Genomic DNA, 22908 nt, shown 5'->3' on the forward strand with positions numbered 1-22908 from the left:
TGCATCTCCCCAATGAAGGGGGGCACTATCCATAGAGGCCAAAAGCCTTTTTGTACCAGCCTTTTAAAATGCCACTTAGTCACTTTAACTTCTTTTAATTCTTCCAGTATGTGCTCTTGAGATCCTCAAAGACGCAGTGCAACTCTTTCCGACCTTCCTTCTATTTCTCCTGATAAAGTTGGGCACTTTAACATCAACATTGTAATTAATACAGACTGACTTACTCATCGAGCAGGCTGCAAGTGGACATTAGAAGAACTGCAGTTTGTGGCATGTGCGAGCTTGACTTTTGAGTACTGGAGGTTTGCCACTTAGTTCTTTGGAAATCCTAATTATTGCAACGGTATCTTATAACTTAACCACTGCTCTTACTCATGATAGTAATACCATTCATTTATCTGGAATAAAGCCAGTTTGGTATACACACATACAAGATACAAATTCTATTTTTTTTGCGTGACAGATAACAGAAAAATATTGAAAATCGCGACATCACGTGACGGATTGCTCCAACTCTCTGATTGGCTGATCTGCATTCTAGTAAACTCAATCTCTGACCTAATTAGCTTAATTTTAATATGAATGCCATGTTTTGACTGGCATCCAAATGATTAGGTATTTTTTTTTTAATGATATCCATCTCTGACTGACACATATCTCTGCTGCTCGCTCCTGTCCTGGCTTGCAGAGTGTGCAACATGACATTCCTGCAGCGATTGAGAAAGCTGGCCATATTGAAAAAGTATATGTCACAACCAAAGATGTCAACTATACTTGGGATAGTTCACGCTCGACTTTGACTTAGGTATAAATATTTATTCTTATATCGCCTGGAAACTCTTTAGTGCTTAATAAAAACTACATAGCAACCATCTTTTGTAGTTCACTTTGATAATCAATATAACGAAAAGCTACTTAAAAATAGCTTTCTTCATGTGAAAACAGCAAAAATGTATAAAAATGTGGAATGTGCGTACGCATGCGCAAACAGTGCTCCGTCAAACAGCCGTTAAGTACCGACTCTCTCACCCTTTCCCTTATATATAATCAGTTTATAAAAAATAAAAAAAATAACTGTTGTTCTTTTACACTAGTACCGTTTTAAAAGCAAATGAAAAACTGTAGCGTGTCTGAGCGAAGCAGAACCGAAGTAGCAGGGAGTCCTCTCGTCACCTAGCTTAGCGCCCTCCCTGCCCAGTTCAGCAGCTCCTCTCCGCCTTGGGTCCCTCTCTTCCTATCACTGTCAGCTCAGCTCAGTCAGTAGTTTAGCAGGCTAGTACGGAGACACAAGGGCTGCTCCCTTTCGCCTCTGCTCGGTCTGCTTCAGCACACCAACACCATACATTCCGCACCATGGCTGCCACGGACGTTGACGTGTTTTCGGTAAGCAAATGCTATCCGGAGCTCCTTGTTTTTTCCCCTCTCTGTTTTCTAGGAGCAGTAAACATTGCAAGTGCAGCTACGGGCACACTTGGCTGTGATTAGTAAAAGTGTGTGTTAGCTGCTGTCTATGTGTGGGTATGTATGTAGCTAAGCCTCCCCCGCTTTTGGAGCCTGGACTGTGGGCTCAGGCGAGATGGTGGGAGTGATTTCGGTGATGGTGACTGTGTTTTTCCCAGTTATGGGGAAATTAAGTACGCTACAGTAGCTGACTATTTTTAATGTCGTGCCGTGTAATGCATTTTTTTCTCTTCGGTTGCGTTTACACGCGTGGACGCGTTGCTGAAAATATGGGTGTAGCGTATGGAAACATTAAACTATTTACTGTTGAGATTGTTAGAAATTAAGGAAACAAACATTGCAACCGCCATGGAGAATCACAGTAAGGCATGTACACTGGCTAGCCAGTGGATAAAATTACCACTTGAAGACTCCTTTAGGTGTATTAATCGCAGTGATGAGTGATAAATACACTTGTGTTTTTCTTCCTTAGACTCAAAATGTTATGTTTACAGCCATGGGTATGTCAGTTCATGATACTGCTTTGTACAGTGGCACAGTAGCAGGCTGGGCAGAGTAGTATCAGTTGAGGGTGGAATGCATCCTGGATTACATCCATAGTAACATGCCATGTTGTCATTCAGGTGTGACTCTGTAGGTACAGTGAAGTGTCGCAAAACATACCTGAAAATTCTCTGTAAATTCCCACAAAGTCACATGACAAAGAATAGGTGAGTGTATGAATGATGTTAGTAATAATGGTGATGATGATGTTGTAGTAAAGTGGCAAATGAATGGGAGAAGGTGATTAACTTTTTTGGCAGATGCTTGAAAAGATCTCTGTGTTAGGCTGTAAGCAGAGCTGACTTGCAGGGATAAAGAGATTAAGGACACACTCCCGGCCACTCCTACCACTTATTGATGCAACACATGTCTGCGAAGAAAAGGAGAGGATCCAGAAATAAAGAGAGGATATTGCACTCCTCGCATTTCTTAAATTAGGAAGGTATCCAGGAATGGGGGCTCAGAGCCCAGTGGAAGTTTCCAAAATGTCTCATTTGGAATACGAAATTTAGAGGATTGATTGATTAATGAGAAAAATGCTGAGAATGCAGCGAAACAGGCCGGCGTTGGCAGCAACGCAGCTGTCTAACATCCTGAACTAAGTGAGACCACATTGAACAAACTGACCTGCTGGCCTGGCAGTTTGTGTAAAGGGAGTACTGTTTAATTACACCCAGCTATTGATAGAGATGTGTGCTTGGTTGGATTGTTTTTCCACGTCAGCCCCATCCGGTGGAGCCTGTAGCGCTGGGATAACTTTCTAGGCCGGATCCACATGAAGTGATCAATACAAGCCAACTGCCTAACAATGTGTGTCGTTCTCGATTATTGATTGCATTAGAGTGTGTAGCATAAAAATAATGATGTTCATTTTAATTTGGATGCAATTAAAAAAAAAAAAAGAAAAAAAAAAAGCCCGAGCACATTCAGGAGGCACAGTGCTTACTGACCCTGAAGAGTATTGTCTCTCCTGTGAGGACTGCATGCGTGAAATGAAATTAGCTCCATAAAGTGCTTAAAGCCAAGAGATGTGGAGTAAGGACTCAAGCAGGCGAGCAGGCAGGTCCTTGCTCTTTTAAAAGCTTATTTAACTTGTGCTTACAATGTCTTCATACAGCTGGTGCTCTAGTTGCACATGTATTTGTTAATGAAACACATCCTGGAACAAGAAGGAACACGCCTGTATCACATTGTTTAGGTCAAAGTGTGGCTCAAGTTTACCGCCATCAGCGTTGTAAGCTGTATATAGAACTTGTGGGGCTTAAACGGCCTTCGGGCGAGCTTGTCAAACCTGGTGAATCGGATGAATCATGACATCCAAGCTGCAGCCTCAGCTGTGATGAGTCAATATCTGTCTCCCAATTCTTTATATACTGAGGTTAAATTTGCAAAATAATGTCAGCATAGGCTGAATGAGGATTACCATGTATGTAGCTCAGTTATTTTCTTAGATATCAGTGAAATGTAACAAAGTGTGGTCCACAATGAACAGCTGAACCGGATAGACTGGCGGCTAGACACGCTCCCATACCTACAGCCGATCTGATATATGAAACTGTACGCTGATATGTCTGGATGTAGAAAAAGATTCTCTGGCTAAGTTGTGCACCCTGCAGCACATGGAGCAGGGTGCACACCACAGCTGAGCAGGCAGCGTGGAGATGAGCAGTGTGTTCGTGTTTAGATGCTAACGGGTTAGTAAACCACTTTGCTGCGAAGTTATTTTCCCTTTCCAGTGTAACTCACATATTGTATTTGAGTAGCGGTTTAAACATTCGCAGGACAAGCGAAAGATCCCAAGTTCCATCCCAGGAGGAAACGCAAATGCCTTTGGGCTTGTGTCAGGAAGGATGTCCGGTGTTAAAACTCTGCCAAATTAAACGTGCGGAGCTACCCGCTGTGGTGATCCCTTGTGAATAGGGGAGCAGCAAAAAGTAGCTGTTGCATGTATACGTTATGATGTCCAGTACATCAATATTGTGATATTTATTCCTTAAAAATTCAAATTGGCATCAGCTCCAAACATCATGTTTTCTAAATCAAACTTTTGCTCTTCTCTATGGAATTTGCTCCAGATGAATATTTGTGTTCTTTAAAATTAAGTCAACCATCAGCTCATTAACCCAGAACTGATTTGGCCATTTTTGGCAAAGTGGACGGTAAAACAGAAGGTAGGGTCCCTCCAGTTTCATCAGTAAATACCAATAAGAAGGGCAGAAGAGAAAACTGCGTTAGGTAGATTCTTAAGTCAAAATCATATTTATGTATGGACTATGGACTGTGCAGTTGGTTGCTCCTTTTCCTTTTATATGACTAGCCAAATCAAGCTCTTACTTCATTCAAAATTAGCACACAAAGAAAATTACATATTTTACGTTCTGGAGTTTTTCTTCCCTGGGATCCACATTTTTGAATTAAATCAACTTTGAAGTATCAACCAGAAGTATTCAACATCGTGTTTGCTAGTTAGTATAAGATCTTAAAACAAGAAGGCTTATATTGTACTTAGCATGCATGGGTGAGAGTAAAGCTAATCCAATCTATTCCACTTTTACCTTTGACCTACAAAACATTGCTTTTGTGGCTGATAGGATAAGTTAAAAACAAAAACATACTTTCTTCTTTTCTAATGGTAAGGAACCCCCATAAAGATAAGTATGCTGTCCATCTGTCTCGTAAAATGGTTCCTGTCTCAACTTCCCATCTGTCACTCCTTTTTTTCCCTTTTGTCTTTCCTGTTCGGCATGGATGGTGTTACTACTGGTGAGGCTCAGTAGTAATGTAAGCATGTTCATGAGCGTGGGGCAGGTTATAATAGCATAAAAGACAAGAGGAGGCACACGTCATTCAAATTTCAACCGTCAACATTTTTACCATTACAACATTGCTGCCAGCATGGGCAGCTGCTGAGAACCGGTGGAGCAGAAGTCTGTAGGTGTGGTTCGACCTGACAGTAACGCAAAAACACCTCACTCAGCATTTCATGCTTGTTGACGTGGAATAAGATGCAAAAATATTTGTAACGTAATTTATAAAGTACGTTATTGATTTCAAAAGTGTAACATGTTAGTACTGTGTACTGGCAGTTTGAAAGTAGAGTTACACTTTCATGAACTTACACATTGGACAGGAAACACCAGTCAGCAGCCACTTCAGCTAAAGAGTGATAAATGTGTGCGTGTGTGGGTTTGTCACTGAGGCTGTCCTGTGGTCTCCTCCCTTCACAGATGCTAAGTCAAATCAAACCCAAAGTGTGACAAGAAGCCCCCAAAATGTCATTTGCACTTTCATTACCTGCAAAAGCTTAATACAGTATATGCAGTTTGAATCACAATAAAAGTAATTTCATTTCATGCCACATTCAAGTGGATGAATTCTGTCTTTGCTAACAGACAAACTATATCTAAACAAATTTTACATCAAGATGTTAAAGTAGTAGTAGTAATGTGTGAAGTTTTCTTGCCCACAAACACACAAACACGAGCTGCAACTGTGTGTTTGTGCGTGGTTGCTGCTGTCTGTCAGGTGGAGGTTCACTGAGGCAGACACAAGCTGCAGACACCAGTCAGGCGGGGATGTAGGCCAGAAGGCTGGAAGACAGCTGAAAAGAAGATGGCTAGAGAGGGAGGGGCCGACTGATGGCCGGTGGCCGAGTGTTTCTGTGGACTGATGGGCACATGAAACAGAGCTTGGTTTTTGCCTGAGTTTATATCAGGTCAGATCCGAATCACATATTTATTAGAATGTTTGAAAAAATGATCTCACGGCTTGCTTGGTTAGAGCCCAGAAATTCACTGAATATCCACAGCTTTGTAGCACTGAGTTGCATTTCTAAAGAAAGAACTAGCTTGGATAAGAGCGGCAGACGAGCAGTATTTCGGTCCCTGATTAAGTGATCCCGTGCAGAGGTTCATTATTTTGTAGCTTAAACAATCATAACTAAACATGTGGCAGAATATACAATGAAAATGGTTACACGTTTCACTGACTTTAGGGTTGCAGTGCAGGATACACATACTACAGAACAAACTGAGATTAGAGCTTTTCTTTTAGTTTTTGCACAGGTTTTATTAAAAAAAAAACAAAAAAACGTATCACAACTCTTTTTGGGTGACCCAGTAGACCATGCAGATGTGACGGTGAGGACCTTGAAACTGATTACCTTTAATTACCTTTACTTGTGCCATTCTTTTTGTTTCACATCGGATTTTCATCTGCAACAATAATAAAAGGCTTTAGTAACTCGGCTAGTTTCAAGCGAGCAGCATTGTGACCTAGCCCATATTGTTTGTGGCTCATTTCACTTGGAGCCACCTGGGGCCTCTTCTGTGCAACCATTTCCTGGTGGCCTGGGAACTGTGTTGTCTCTTCACCCTGAGACAGTTAACCAGAAGCTTTTCATTCCTGACATACTTTGTGCCGCTGCTTTTCTCTTCTTCCGAGCTAGCTCGGGTGGGTTGGTGGACAGTCAGATACCTCATAGTTTCCCTAACTGTTCTTGTCTGTTGGTTATACATCCTGTATTTGCTGATGGGTGTTATTATGTTCTCGACATCAAATCTAAATGGACCAGAAAGCAAAAAAAACGGGCAGGTTTATTTTTAGATTTGTCATGTTGTTAAAGAAATCCAGTTGGCTTGAATTACATAGGGTGAAAAGAATGTATAGTGAACTAGGCAATCCTTTAATGCCTCCCTGAAAAATACCAAAGATGGAGAAATGTTTAACATAATATTATTTTTTGGCTGTACGTCACACTTTGCTTAAGTGAAATCTATCTTAAATCTATAATCTCTAAAATAAATCTATATTAACAATATAATGTGCAGTGTTTTGGCAGCTGAAATTAAAGTGCTTTATTTAACACATTTAGTTCTGCAACATCTTGCACTCATTGCAATGAATGAGTTTCTTATCAACTCTCAACTCTCTGTCTGAACTATTTCTGCACTGTTTTTCTTTTTGAGAAATGAAATGTCATTGCAGTCCATTTTTATTTTTCCAACTTCTTTGATTCGTTAAGTTTTTACTTAAAGTGGAGTACTTGCACATGGCTGGATAGCCATTTTACTGCACTAAGGACACTAAGGAAACTGAGTGCTTCCTCCTGCAGTCAGTCCAGTGCATACACTTACACATTCAGCCAGTCGAGTGACAGCTTGGGGAGTTTGTGTCCACGTCTGCAGTTCTGTGCTGTCTTCTCCTAAAAGATAACACTCTTGGTCAGGCCTGGGCGCTCATTTTGCAGCAGCCGTTCACGGGCTCCATCTGCTTCTTATGTGTCACTCACTTACACACAAAAATCATGCGCTACTGACAGCGTGATTAGGTTCAGTGTAGGAGGTCAACCCAAAATGATCTAGAGTGAGTCAGAATCCCTGTTGTTTTTCTGAATTTTTGTTTCACCATTGTGGTTTAGTAAGTTTGGAGGAATATCCACAGAAGCAGGTTTACAAGTAAAAAAAACCCTCCTTAAGCTTAGCTATGCTCTAAATGTCTAGAAAAGTATTAAATAGGAACTGTGAGCTTGAAGAAGTACATTTACAAACTAAAGTACACATTTTCAGAGTTTAAAGTACAAAAATGTTTATGGAAAAGCAGCACGCAAGCCTTTATTTATAATTTCCTGGATAAATACAGGCTTATGTAAATTTTTAACTCCTATTTTAAAACCTACTCAGGAATCCAGAGTTTAGTTTCGCTTACAGGCACAATATCATAGTCTGCTCCCTTCCCTCTATCTCAGTGGTTCTTAACCTTTTTGGAGGTACCGAACCCCACCAGTTTCATATGCGCATTCACTGAACCCCTCTTTAGTGAAAAATAAAATAAGATTTTTTTCAAATTCAAGACATGCATATGTTTTTTACTGGTGCACAAAATGAGCCGTACATGTCACGGCGGAGGCTCTGCCGAACCCCTGAGACCGACTCACCGAACCCCTAGGGTTCAGTCGAACCCAGGTTAAGAACCACTGCTCTATCTGAACATCTCTACCCGGCTTCATTCATTCAGCAGGCTGACTACCAATGCTGACTAGCAGGCCGACTAATGTTGTTTGACAAGGTCTGAGTTTACAGCGAATAACAAAGAAAGAATGGCCACAGCCTCTTCCTCTCATTCATCTCGGTGAACCTGAAACCGACTCCTGCAAACGTTGCAGTTATTCATTGCTTTTTCCTTTCAAAGCGACTTACAATATACGTATTCAGACTTAAGAACAAGAGCTGTATAAACTGCTCGAACTGGAAATCGAGGATGATTATGGAGCTACAGTGCACACAACTGAAACCGGCCTTATCCCTTGTTTTAGCATACTAATATATTCAGTCTGTCATGCACCTATTACAATGCACAATTATTGTGTTATTGCTCCTTTCACATTTATAAATACAATGTTCATTAATAAATTCAGAACGATATGTAATGAAGGGAGTTTCTGTCTGTTGTTGTGGGGTTTGCAGTGAAATTGATGTCTTTGTTTAAATAATATTCATATTATCAATGCATATAGGATATTTATTACTTTTAACACATGTTAGTGTAGTATAGTAATCTCCCCAATGTGCTGCAGCTCAGCTCAGTATTGCCTATCTCAGCTCATGTTGGATTACTCCAGCTGTGTTGCCTGACACATTAAGCCCTGTTTTCTCGTTCACCTCCCGAAACCCCTGAACACACACACACACACACACACACACACACACTTTCCAGCCTGTATTATGCAGTTCAGTTAGGTTTAAAAGTCATCTTCTGTGTATTCGGAGCCTGCCTCCACCTCTCAGTTCTGTATTGTTGGCTGTGCTCTGCTCTCAGCTGCCTGTGCTTGGTGACTTCAGCTTTCAAGTATGCAGTCCTTCGTGGCTCAGCCAGATGAGATCGGGTGGCCCTATTCATCTCAAGGTGCTGGCCCTCTTGTACAGCTTTAACTCTCTTCTTTGGCTGAGATTGGTTAAATGAGCTAGATCAAATGTGAAAAAAGGTTACAACCCTCCTGATTTGTTGTTGTTGTTTTTTTTTCTGGTGGTTTTTAGTTTGTCGTGCATTGCTAACTTTTGTGTTTTAGGTTAAATACTTCCGTGGCCGTTTCTTTGGACATCTGTGGGCATCTTACTTCACCTCAGCAGTGGGGAAAGAATTTAATCAGAAGTCAAAGCACTCGATTTACTGTTCGATCTATGTCACCGATGGTCATGAGCTTTGAGAAACGACTGAAAGAGCAAGATCACTGATACAACCTGCTGAAATATCCCTGTGATCCTAAACGGTGAGACGAGTCAGTTGAGCTGATTTAGCCTTCTCATAAGGATGCCCTGTGGGTGCTCCTTTTTTTAGAGGTGCACAATGCACCTCCAGCAGGGCGGAGGTTCGAAGTAGAGGGATTAAATCTCCCAGCTGCTCTTGAAGTGGCAGGGGATCCCACAGATCAAACCTGACGAAGGTGTTGCAGATAAGGCAGCCTGGGTGCCTCTTCTGTACCTGCTGTTATCATCCCACTATTAACGATATATTTCTATTATAGTGTGTAATAACTGATAAATTGATCATGAGCTTGTTTGGAGAATAGGTGGACTGGTGGAGTTCTGAAATGTCCACATTGGGGTTTTCTATAAAACAAGCTGCTAACTTGCATCTTGCATGTTTTCAAGTGCCTTATTCCATTTTCCATACAAATATAATCACTTCCTTCCTCTGTCTGTTAAAGCATGTCTTTCTTCTTTGTGCTTCTGAGTGATTATTCTTGAAGCTCATCCTCACTGCAGGCCCCGATTACCTAAATCATAATGTGATGGATTTTACATGTGCAGAATGAGCAGAAGGTCTTTGATGTTTCCACGCATTGGAATGTGAGCGCTTCAGTATCTGTGCCATCCTCTTCTGAATAATGACTCGGCCATGTGTTTTCCTGACATCCGCCACACTTCTGATGTTTTTTTTTTTTTTTGTGTGTGTCCTGTAGAATGAAGAGAAGCGTAACCTCAGTTTGGGTGGCCATGTTGGGTTTGACAGCCTCCCTGAGCAGCTGGTCAGCAAATCGGTCACGCAGGGTTTTTGTTTCAACATCCTATGTGTAGGTGAGTATCGGACAGAGAATGTGTAACTACTGTACATTTCTCCAGAGTCCCTCTGGCCCTCGTGTTGATTTACTTTGCACTGAGTGACATGTTTAGCTACAAAGATAAATAACAAACAGCAGCACTGTGTTGTATTTCTTGACATGAACGTAATACACTGGCTTACACTTCTGTTACAGCAATAAAAATCGATGTCTGAAAGCTGATGAAGTACTCCCAAGTGATGCTAACGCACTCTCTCTTTCTCCATCTCCCTCTCTGCTTCCGACCGTTCACAGGGGAGACTGGTATCGGAAAGTCGACGTTAATGAACACGCTCTTTAACACCATGTTTGAGAACGAAGAGGCGAGCCATTACCAGAACGGCGTGTATCTGCGGCCTCGAACATACGACCTGCAAGAAACCAACGTCCGCCTCAAACTGACCATTGTTGACACGGTTGGCTTCGGCGATCAGATCAACAAAGAGGATAGGTGAGCTAAGTGCACATACATACAGCCCAGAGTGCCTCACAAAGTATCCAGACCTGCTTGGTAACCAGCAACAAAAACTAACAATGATGATCACAAATATATCTCTGCATTATCCCATAAGCCAAAAGCAGAAGTAAAAAAAACGAATTTGTGATTTCCTTTGGTCTGTTGTAAAAGCAGATTTCCCTGTAAGTATTTCCCCAAAAATCGGCAAGCTCCAAAATGACATTGACACATTTTTAATGAAAAGATGCTTACGTAGGCAAACGAGTGACCCAGACACACAAACCACTGTCAGTCCAGACTTCTGCATCTTTTATGGTGTCTCCGAAGGCTGAAATTGAAGGAAGTTGGAGAAATAAAGAGGAAATTGTTGATTTGTTTATTTTAACATTCAGCTGTGGAATGAAGTGTACTTGTTGTGGCCTAGCCAGGAAGCAGCACTCTCACGCTCTTTGATAGCAGCTTTCTCCGTAGACCGTTTAAACCAACATGGCGAAGGACAGAGCCTGCAGCGGAGTGTAACGGCACACTGAGAGAGCTTCAAAAGGTCACAGTTTGTGCATTCCTCAGAGAAGATTGAAGATGGATGTGAAGTGAGAGGACAGATGACTGTAAACATGTTGCAAGCTGAGGGAATGGAATACATTTTTTTCCTGTTCTACTTATGTGTCACTTTTGAGTTGTAAAACATCAGTGAAGTGGCACATCCGGAGTTGAACAGTGGACAAGATGATGTAATTTTCAGTTATTTGTCATGTTTAGAAAAGATGGAAGTAGTGTATGGTGATGGTTAACAGGAAAAACTTGGAATTACTGGCTTTAGGTCAGAGAGTTTGTAGAAATCACATTCAAGCTCTTAGATTAAACGTAACAGGACTGTGTCACTATTTTCCATCTTTAGTGTTAAACTGCATCTTTCCAGAGCACACAAGGGAACTGCTTCCTATTAATTCTAAAAGAAACAAAACAGCTATGTCCTTGTAGCCCTGTTTTTTGGGCTTGTTTCTCAGAGTTCGTTGTTTTCTAAAGACAAAATGTCATCATTATCACTTTTACTTTTGCAGACGCATGTTAAACATGAGCATCTGGGTTGCATTTTGGTCACTCCGAGGCACTTTGAAGTCTATGTGTCTGAATATGGATTCAGGAGGTGTTAAAGATGTTTGACACTTGTTGCAGTTGTTTTCAAGCCTTTCTACTATCCACAGCAAGAAAAACATACAGTGTTTGAGTTGGTTGTGCAGTGTCCAAATATAACAGCATGAGATAAACGAAGGAATTCGTCTGGAGACATCTGTTCAATACAAACAAATTTACTGAACATCTCATATGTAGATGATCATAATTGTAGAGATATATAGCCAGAAAATGACAAGTGTTGATGTGAGAACCAGACTATGACTGTGTGACGTTATCTACTATGACTAATGAACCAACAGTTCGCTTAGTTTTTTATTTAAGCATGTGGCTTCCTTCTAATGGTTTTCTTCTCATCTTCCCAAATGAAACGAGTTAAAGCTGCAGACTCAAATAAACAAGTCTGGTGTGAATGTGATTCAAAACATCCCAATGAGGCTGGTCACCGGCTTTTGTGGTTAAAAGATTGAAAACAGCTTATAGAAACCAACTGTACTGGAGCAATAACCAACAGAAATGTGTTATTTTAATGCAATGTAAGTAACATTTTCTGACATTTAGCTGTATAGTCAAGTAGCTGTGAGCGAGTGGTGTAGCATTAAAGGCACTCCCCATCTCTCCTGTCCTTTCTCGCAAATGCTCGAGGAGAAAAGGCTGTAAAGACGACGATGTGTTACTTTGTGTTCGTGCCCTTCACTGATTTACTGGTGACACTTAAAGGCTCCGAAAGCGGTCACAGCTCTGTGATAGAGAGGACGCGTTGTTTTCTGCAGCCTCTTTGATTGGACCTTCCATAAGCTGAACACAAATTTCATGCAGCATTAAGCTGTGCAATTCTAAGCTGAGATCTTGGCATTGAATCAGATCACACAGTTACTGAAAACATATCTGTGTCTTTTCCTTTCCCTGTGAAAAGTCCCCTTTCCCTTTTCATATTCATTACCAGCGCATGAATAAGAAGACAAATATTTAGCTTTGACCCACAGACATAAATCCTAACGGTTTCTCTCTTCTCCCTTCCTCTCTCCACAGTTACAAACCCATTGTTGACTACATTGACACTCAGTTTGAAAACTATCTCCAGGAAGAGCTGAAGATCAAACGCTCGCTGTTTAACTACCACGACACCAGGATCCACATCTGCCTTTATTTCATTGCCCCGACAGGACACTCCCTCAAGTCCCTGGACCTCGTTACTATGAAAAAACTGGACAGCAAGGTACGCACATGTGACACACAAGCATGCATTTATATTTTCCCTCTGGAAAAATGCAAGTGTGTTTGAATAATATTAGTCTGAAGTCAGACTTCCCTTTCCGTGTGACTGGTTTGAATTTCACTGAAACGAGGGCATCCCTGATCTTCCTACCAGGGTGTGGACTCTGTGTCCCAAAAGAGAAGAGTAAAGTTGAAACAAAAATGTTCCAGTGACTATGCAAGTTTCCATTTCATCTTTTAGGATTTCAAGAAGAGTTCACATGGCAGTGTTTAGGCTGAACTTATTTGGCTATTTCTGTGGAAAAGGATTAATGGTTTGAACTGTAATAGTTGTGATTTGGGGAAAAGAGAACCTCTCCATGACTAGTTTTACACCTAAAAAGCCAGCATAGTGAAAAAATTTGATTTGGTGTTTTAAGGGAGAGGTTCTTATTTATAAAAAGATATTTATGTCAGTTTAAACTACTCTGCTTCCAATACATCAGCATCACAACCCTCTAATTCACTCTGAGATTGAGTTTGGTATATGTTTGCAGGTCAGCACACAGTCAATAGTCAGATTCAGGAACACATTGATTTGTGGCTTTTTCATTGTTGTTGTGAGTATTACTGCACAGATTATTGCTCCATGGATCTATGATTTGCTGTATGTGATGAGTGTATCTCACTGGAGATGCAGTCGTTGGGATTGCCTTCATTAAATAACAAATGGAAAAAAAATCTCATCAAAACAGCACTTGGGGCAAAGAAAGGGAAAGGGGCGGAGTCACTGTGGTGTACATAGTTAGACAAGCCAGATAAGTCAGTTTGGAGCCATTAAGTTGGAGCCATTTGTATTTATTATTTTATTATTTATATTTTCATTGTATTAAGTGGGCATTGCCTGTTTATTATCTGTTTATTTTGTCATTTTATTCCTGTTTTCACAGTTTAATAAAAGAAATTATTAAAAGCCAGGGAGGTGAGCTGTAAGACATTATGAAGCCGACAAAACCCAGAGGAGAGTGAATGACGGTGAAAGAGGAGATTTGTATTTTCAGCTCTGCAGGAGCTCGTTTAACTTTAAAGCTGTGAGGCAGTAAACTCACACAGGAGTTGTCACATTTCACTTACAAAGCTTTATGTGGAAGCCATAAGCCAATTTTTGTGAATTTGTATGAGATTATACCAAAACAATACACTGTAAGGTTCAGCAATCAAATTTTATTCGATCATTCAGATTGATCTGCAGTGGTTGCGATTAGTTTTTCAGTCTATTTAACTTCTAATAGCACTGCTGTAGAGCTGATGAAGTGGTAGCTTTGTCTCTGTTTGTTTCTGTTGGTGCAGTAATAATAAATCCAGAATAAAGCAGATGGTCAGCTTGTGACCAACCCTGCTGGCTTTCCCCTGCCAACAATCAAGCCATCTCTGCCAGAAGTCTCTCGATACTCTTCATAATAAAAACTAGATACCTCAGCCAAATGCCGCTCTACAGGGACACTTAATAGTTTTATGGCATCAGAAAAAGTGTATAAATAATTTATGCAACGGCTCTTAACTCAGTCCTCAGCTTTCAGGAACAAATTTGATTCAGTATATTAAACCCTTTCTTAAAAACCCAAGGGTTTATTCTTTTCTTTTCAAAGTACTTTTTTAATACAAAATTAAACCAGTGCTTCTGGTATTTTTACTAAAACTGTCCTTTAGGGATACAGGAGTTCTAACCTAACCTGTGAAGGAACCTATACGAACTTTAGAAAAGGACAGAAATCCAAATTTAGGACTCTCCTTGCTGTGAAACGATGGCGCTGACCACCAAGCCCGTGTGCTGTCTTGATGTGCCAACAGAACGATCAAAACCTGGCATGCTATGTTTGCCAACTGTCTCCTTATACCACCCAAATGAGCACAGTGAACACAGCCAAGCCATGGCCTCTGCTTTGACTCATCCAACTTACCTGAGCTAAATATACTGTAGCAGAGCAGCTACCACAGCCTAAACTTTATGTAGATCCATATGATTAACATTTTTTTTCTTTTGATGTAACAATCAGAGACATTTTATATATACACCTTTTAAGCATTTTTTTGCACACATTCACAAAGTGTTTCCAGATTAAACCGGAAGAAATGTAGGCTTTATTTTTTATCCTTAAAGATTTACACAATTCAGAACCCACCAGTGAGGCTGCGGGTGTTCACGATGAGTACCACTCTGATCTCAGTGGATCTGTCCCAGCAATTTTTCCACAATGTGCAGTGTGTTTGCTGTTGTATCTGAAAACAAGCCAGTGTTGAGTAACTGCAATGTAGAAGTGACACTGCTGTGTTTTACAGGGCAGATGGACTTTGTGTGTGCAGGGTTCTCTTTCTAGATAGATTTGGAGGCAACATTTAAGACCCTTGCAAACCAAACAATATTCAACCTTTGCACATTTATGAGATTTCTGTCTTATTTCATGTTTATGGGCTCTGGATATCTGGAGGGTGACCACAGAAAGTGCCTACTTTGTTTTGCATAAACCAAGACAATAAACCAAATAGCTTTAACAAAGTTATTTTATGTTTTTGCATTCAGTTTTTTATACCAGTTAGTTTTCAACAGATTACAGACGCGTTTACAGCCTGAAATCTAATTCTTAAACATGCAGAACCAAGAAAATTGCTTTAAAAAAAAAACAAAAAAAACCCCCCCCATCCCAGTAGCTGGAAATCGTTATGTTTTTTCATGGCTCGATAAATCAGGGCTATGTGTTTTTAATATCAAATTTAATGCAGAGACATATCCTTGTCAGAGAAAGCATCATTACATTGTGTGTAAATCTTAAGTTGTATCTGGAAATGAAACAGATAAATGAACAGATCTGTCCCCTCTGACAGAAAAACCAGGGAAAGAGACCAGAAACAGCTTTTCCCTCAGTCTGTGTATTTTTTTTCTGTCTAACCCAGACAATGGTGTTTTTCTTGTTAACGAATCAGCCCTCCCCACACAAGGCCCGTAAAGTAAAATGTGGTTTTTAGTAAATGAAGGCAGGAAGAGAGATAGGAGTCTGAAAGGAGTGTCGTTTGTTTTAAATGAAGGTTTTAAGTCTTTTTGTTAACGGATGGGAAACATTTCTACTTAACTTTATAAATTAAAGAATGTAAAAGAGTGAGTTTATTGAGGTTATTCGGCGAAAGGATTCATGCCTCCTGCTTAACTTTAAGAATACCTTTTTAATTTGTGATGTAATCCACTGTCACATGGCTGGGTTAGGTTCCATTTTGCTGTTTTTGGTTATACCGTTTTTCCTGTTTGTGGCAGATGAGATGTTTTCCAAAGTAAAAATAGAGGGAGAGGCTTGAAGCAGCATTACTGAAAGGACACATTACATGCTGGGGTTCTAAAAGTAATAAGGAGTCTGCTTCCTGACTCCTGTAGTGCTGTTTTTTCACATGAGCTTTGAACAGTGTTGGCACAATCAGGTCAGGGCATTGTCCGCTCCCTACATATAGCACACAGTGGTACTGAAAATACTCGGTTTGGTTCAAGAGAAGCTGCTGCCTGAGTAGACTGTGCATGGGACAGGACACGTCATGCTGCCCACTTACCATGAGACCATGCCTACGCTGTTCTCACATCAGTGCTGTGTGACGTTATCCACAGTCAGTGGCAGCTTGCAGGTTTGAGATCTTTTAAACCCTTATCTAAGTCTGTGAGACATTTGTTGTGTTCCTGCTTTTATTGCCATCAGGTATTATTTAGGCTTCCAAGGCGTGCTTGAAAACATCTTGCTAAACATCTATTTTTATATTTGTAGATTTATTGCGACTTTCCCAGAATCTTCTTATCCAGCAGCGTCCATAAATCAGATAAAAAAAAAATCAGGAAATACTCCAGAGCGTCCCCAAGAGTCATCATGTGTTTATTTTTTCTTGAAAAAATAAACACATGATGATTCAAACTAATCTATTACGAGCGGCATGCAATAAGTAATTTATCATAGCAGTGTTATATCAATAAATAAATCCAGCCTTTAAAAAAGGTGAGTAATTGACTCCACAGCAGTGTTGTACATCAATTTCTTGTTCACCAAAGCCCAGAAATTACAGGAACTTCATTATGAAAACTGAGTTAAGCAGCTCATTATCCAGATAATTATGTAACACAAACGATAATAATGGGATCCATTCATATTAGGTGTTTTTATATTGTTGTGTAAGCGTTTTCATTATTAAGGCTCAGACTGTATCAGCGTGGTCTCACCTGCACACTCAGAGATATTTCCCTGTATAACATTAAATGACAAAGTGCCAAAAATATTGGGCTGTTTTTTCAGGGATTATCTTTCCTGTGAACTGCTTTAATGTGGTCACAGCTGGCGCTCCTGGTCCCTCAGAACAAACATTAACTGTTTGGGAATGATCTTTGGTCAGCTGGGAAAACTCAGTTGTGGGAAGCGAGCAAATATAACACCGAGATTAGTTAAATTAGTTTGTTATATTAGGGTTAAAACCTGATACTGGCCACCCCGCTGCAAATTAACGAGCCAACAAAGTATGATGAGATTCAAATTTGATTTTTAACAAGCTCTGACTCATACTCTAAGGCACGCTGTGGAATTGCTGTGTGGATCTGTGGGAGTCCTGCCATCTTCCCAGTTGGTGATCTGGGAAATGCAGCCGTACAGAGGAATGCAGACAAACTGTGCGTTTATTTCTTCACATCTGCTGCTGATTGTAGATGGAGCCGAGTTTGTTTTCATAATCACTGTTTGTTTTATTTATCAGTCGGGGTTCTGATTGGGCTTATTTGCTATTCAGTTAACTGTGCATGGTCTTATAGATGCGCTACACAGCTGTTTAAAACCTCAACATATTTAATGTAGCTTTAATTTTTTTTTAAGCAGTGTTTGCTCATGATGGTTAGATGGCAATTGCTGTAATCTGTCATGATCTGAAAACATTCAGGTGTTTCCTGTGCATCCTTTTGTTTTGTCATGTCAACGTTTAAACCAGGCTAAACCAAATGCTTCCATAATGTAACACAAAACGTCTTTGCATTATCATTTTTGGAAGACTCCACCACATTAGCAACAACAGTGCAGTGCACCGCATATTTAATAACTATCTCACTTTTTTTTTGTCATTATTTCCGCAGGTCAACATAATTCCCATCATTGCCAAAGCGGACACAATCTCCAAGAGCGAGCTTCATAAATTCAAAATAAAGATAATGAGCGAGCTGGTGAGCAACGGCGTCCAGATATATCAGTTCCCAACAGATGACGAAACTGTCAGTGAGATCAATGCCTCCATGAATGTAAGTAATATTTTTGGCACAAAAACATTTAAAAAGTCAAAACATTCTTTGTTTTAATGACGGTAACACATGCTTTGACTAAAACACCATAAATAAAGAGTCAGTGTTTCAATGCAGATGAATTACAGTCTCACAATTTTGACTGTATACTTTGTAAAATATTTATAATATTTGCAAACACTAGCTAACCGTGGGTATGTAGCTATATACAAGGATCATATGTCGTTGGACCCACTGATTGCACTGATTGGCACTTTTCTATTCTTCTTTTTAGTTCGTAACAAGAACTAAAAAGAAGTTCTGCACTAGTCTGCCTATGCAAGCATAACCATAACAGGCACTCTGAGTGCACAAACCTGGGCCATGGGAGCTCACTCTCTGGGCCTTATTTACTTTTAAGGGAGCAGTATTGTATTTTGTATATAAACTTAATGGAGGAGTAGGTAATTGAATTATAAATAACTGGGTATGAATAACTTCTGCGTATTATATAATATTTTACTGAAGTATACTTCTATATAACCAGTCAGCTCATTTTCTTTCTCTTCATAAAGCTTTCTTTAAAGATATAAGGTGAGAGGTCAAATGTTACATGATATTTGGATGCAAACTATTATGTGATATTTGGAATCCCCATATACAGTGGGATGCAAAAGTTTGGGCAACCTTGTTAATAGTCTTTATTTTCCTGTATAAATCGTTGGTTGTTACGATAAAAAAAAAAAGTCAGTTAAATATATCACATAGGAGACACACACAGTGATATTTGAGAAGTGAAAAGAAGTTTATTGGATTTACAGAAAGTGTGCAATAATTGTTTAAACAAAATCAGACAGGTGCATAAATTTGGGCGCCACAAAAAAAGAAATGAAATCAATATTTAGTAGATCCGCCTTTTGCAGAAATTACAGCCTCTAAACGCTTCCTGTTGGTTCCAATGAGAGTCTGGATTGTGGTTGAAGGTCTTTTGGACCATTCCTCTTTACAAAACATCTCTCGTTTATTCAGGTTTGATGGCTTCCGAGCACGGACAGCTCTCTTTAACTCACACCACAGATTTTCAATAATATTCACGTCTGGGGACTGAGATGATCATTCCAGAACGTTGTACTTGTTCCTCTGCATGAATGCCTTAGTGGATTTTGAGCAGTGTTTCGGGTCACTGTCTTGTTGAAAGATCCAGCCCCGGTGCAGCTTCAGCTTTGTCTCTGATTCCTGGACATTGGTCTCCAGAATCTGCTGATACTGAGTGGAATCCATGTGTCCCTCAACTTTGACAAGATTCCCAGTCCCTGCACTGGCCACACAGCCCCACAGCATGATGGAACCACCACCATATTTTACTGTAGGTAGCAGGTGTTTTTCTTGGAATGCTGTGTTCTTTTTCCTCCATGCATAATGCCTTGTTATGCCCAAATAACTCAGTTTTTGTTTCATCAGTCCCCAGCACCTTATTCCAGAATGAAGTTGGCTTGTCCAAATGTGCTTTAGCAAACCTCAAGCGGCTCTGTTTGTGCTGTGGGCAGAGAAAAGGCTTCCTCTGCATCACTCTCACATACAGAATCTCCTTGTGTAAAGTGCGCCGAATGGTTGAACGATGCACAGTGACTCCATCTGCTGCAAGATGATGTTGTAGGTCTTTGGTGCTGGTCTGTGGGTTAACTCTGACTGTTCTCACCAGTGGTCGCTTCTGTCTGTCCGAGTTTTTCTTGGTCTGCCACTTCGAGCCTTAACTTGAACTGAGCCTGTGGTCTTCCATTTTCTCAATATGTTCCTAACTGTGGAAACAGACAGCTTAAATCTCTGAGACAGCTTTCTGTATCCTTCCCCTGAACCATGATGGTGAACAATCTTTGTCTTCAGGTCATTTGAGAGTTGTTTTGAGACCCCCGTGTTGCTACTCTTCAGAGGAAATTAAAAGAGGAGGGAAAGTTACAATTGACCCCCTTAAATACTCTTTCTCATTATTGGATTCACCTGTGTATGTAGGTCAGGGGTCACTGAGCTTCCCAAGCCAATTTGAGTTCCAATAATTAGTTCTAAAGGTTTTGGAATCAATAAAATGACAACAGTGCCCAAATTTATGCACCTGCCTGATTAAGTTAAAAAAATTATTGCACACTTTCTGTAAATCCAATAAACTTCATTTCACTTCTCAACTATCACTGTGTCTCCTATGTGATATATTTAACTGACAATTTTTTTTTTTATTGTAACAACCAACGATTTATACAGGAAAATAAAGACTATTAACAAGGTTGCCCAAACTTTTGCATCCCACTGTATCAGTATCACTTGTCAATACAGACAAAGACAGTACATTTTAAGCGTAGTTTAAAAGATAAAAAGCATTTTATGAAAGTTTGACCTTACTTGACCTTGAAGAAGAGGCCCAAAGTGACGTGATATTTAGATTCACCCTATATCATTACCTATACAAAATAATACAAACAGTAGCAGTAAGAAACATAATTTTAAATGGCTCTGTCTAGCATTATTATCACTTTGACCTTCACAACTCGACTCTACAGTCCTACAAAGTTTGATCAGAATTCATGCAAGACTTTTATATGCAAGTGTGTTTGCAGACAGAATGACAAAATTGAATGCACACACACGCAAGCGCTACCAAAAATGTAACCTCCTTGGTTTAGGTAAAAAATTTAAAAAGTGCATAAACTTTATGATATTACTCCAACTTAAGTTTCATCTTACAAGTAGGATTATAATTAAACGTATGCTACAGACCTTTGCTGAAGCATCAGGCACAAGTGCATTTTCATGATAATATCTGTCTATTTTTAGATCAGAATTTATTATGCCTCTCATGTATAATCATAATGTTTAAACACACACCCACGCATGTACAAAAATGGTGAACAAGACAGCATTTGGTTCTCCGAGGCACTGTCCTTGTACAGTATCCCAGTCTATTCATAGTTGGTTACATCAGCACCCACACTCGCCAGCTTGCTGGTTCCTCTGAGCTGTAACCAGCCAGCTGGTTTCAACTCGCCATCTAATTTTTGAGGTAGCGTGTCAGGCATGTTTCCCCTGCGATGCCTCCTCACTGTTGGTCTTAATGAAGCATAGTAGCTCCAAGAGCAATAATAAAGCGTGTGTGTTTAATCACTTCAACTAAATAGGTCTCCCATCTGAGCCGCAGTTGGGAGACCCATTTTGTTTTAAAACGTGAAACCGATCACTGGTGCAGCTCATATGTAAACATGGTTACGCTTTGCACTGGTGTGGTTTGGTTGTGAAGGATAAGAGAGCAGACAAACACAGTGAAACGGCTTATCCGTCCTGTTCGTTTTAGTACAGTTTACACCACAGCCTACTGAAAATTGACTTGTTCTGTGAAGAATAAAAAAAAAATCTCCTTAGGGCAGTGTACCCTGGTCCCCTGCTTATTGCACCAGTAAGAACTTTTTTTTTGTAAAAACCTTTTTGACACTAACCTGTTTTTCTGTGCAGGCCCATCTGCCATTTGCTGTAGTCGGGAGTGTGGAAGAAGTCAAAGTGGGGAACAAAGCAGTGAGGGCCAGACAGTACCCCTGGGGTGTCGTTCAAGGTGAGAGATGCTGACAAGAAATTTAACCACAATATGTTGTGTTTGTATTTTACAATCAAATAGCTGGTTTATTAACCCTTTATTGATCATGGGCCCAACGGCGGGCCCATTTTACAGGTAAATTTGAAGGGCCGGTCAATAAAGGGTTAAAGGATCATTTCTTGTTTGATTAATTTTTCAGGACTACTACAAAAAGAAAGTGTTTTTTTTCTTGTAAAATACCACATATTATATATCCTCAGTTAGAGAAAATGGTTATACTCCATAAAGTACTAGTCACAACCGGCAATGTTTTTTTTTACGGTCCATTGTCCAGTGTTGGTGAGCCTGTGCAGATTAATATCTGACAGGAGTGGCACCCTGTGTGCTCTTCTGCTGCTTCAAGGTTTCAGGGTGTTCAGAGATGCTCTTCTGCATACCTTGGTTGTAGTGAATGATTATTAGTTTTGCCTTGCTATCAGTTCAAAGAAGTCTGGTCACTCCCCTCTGACTTCGGACATCAGCAAGGTCTTTTCTTCTAGAGCACTGCTAGTCATCAGATATTTCCTCTTTTTTGAACCATCAGTAGTTTCTGAATTACTCAGCACAACCACTCTGGCACCGAAAACCATGCCACATTCAAAGTTGCCTAAGTGACCTTTCTTCCCCTTTCTAATGCATCTTGACCTTGTCTCTTTACTTAAAAGTACTAAGTTGTAATTGGCTAATTAGGCATTTGCATTATTGAGCGTTTGAATAGGCGTACCTAATGTGTGACAGGTGACTGTTTGGGATATTGGCACAAACGCTGAACTGTTGTACAGTTGCTGTTACGCCGTTTTATAAGTTTGCTTGATTTTCTTGTTTTTGCTGTGCTGTGAATGTGGCTGAAATCGGTCATGTGGGATTTTTATCTTTTGTTTATTTTTATATATCTGAGGAAGTAGGTGACTCAGTGTCCTTGTGCCTGTGTTTGGGTGTTCATGTGGATGTTTTGCAATATTAAAAGTCATACCAGGCAGTAACTCTGTATTTGAGAAAGTAGAATGAGAAAAACAATAAAGCCAGTGGAAGAAAAGTAACCTGCAGGAATCATAAAAAATAATATATGGCTGACAAAGCTCTGAATCATATGATTCATTTTTAAATAAAAAAAACAA

General features: G+C 40.0%; 1 protein-coding gene across 2 annotated transcripts in view; it reads left to right on the plus strand.

The window, feature by feature from the left end:
• Positions 1-1060: 1060 nt before the first annotated feature.
• Positions 1061-22908, plus strand: part of septin8a (septin 8a) — a 39932-nt gene continuing 18084 nt past the window's right edge. The window contains exons 1-6 of one of the 2 annotated variants that reach the window (XM_085289526.1): positions 1061-1383; positions 9965-10079; positions 10358-10553; positions 12726-12912; positions 18034-18195; positions 21673-21769. In XM_085289526.1, coding sequence (XP_085145652.1) covers positions 1354-1383; positions 9965-10079; positions 10358-10553; positions 12726-12912; positions 18034-18195; positions 21673-21769 — 787 coding nt within the window. In that variant the 5' untranslated portion in view covers positions 1061-1353. The remainder of the gene's footprint in view (positions 1384-9964; positions 10080-10357; positions 10554-12725; positions 12913-18033; positions 18196-21672; positions 21770-22908) is intronic. The other variant, XM_085289527.1, reaches the window with a different exon arrangement.

The sequence above is a fragment of the Mchenga conophoros genome, linkage group LG10, assembly GCF_057382185.1.
Source record: "Mchenga conophoros isolate Kocher_MC1m ecotype Shallow Benthic linkage group LG10, M_conophoros_male_GT1.1, whole genome shotgun sequence".
Classification (NCBI taxonomy): Eukaryota; Metazoa; Chordata; class Actinopteri; order Cichliformes; family Cichlidae; genus Mchenga; species Mchenga conophoros.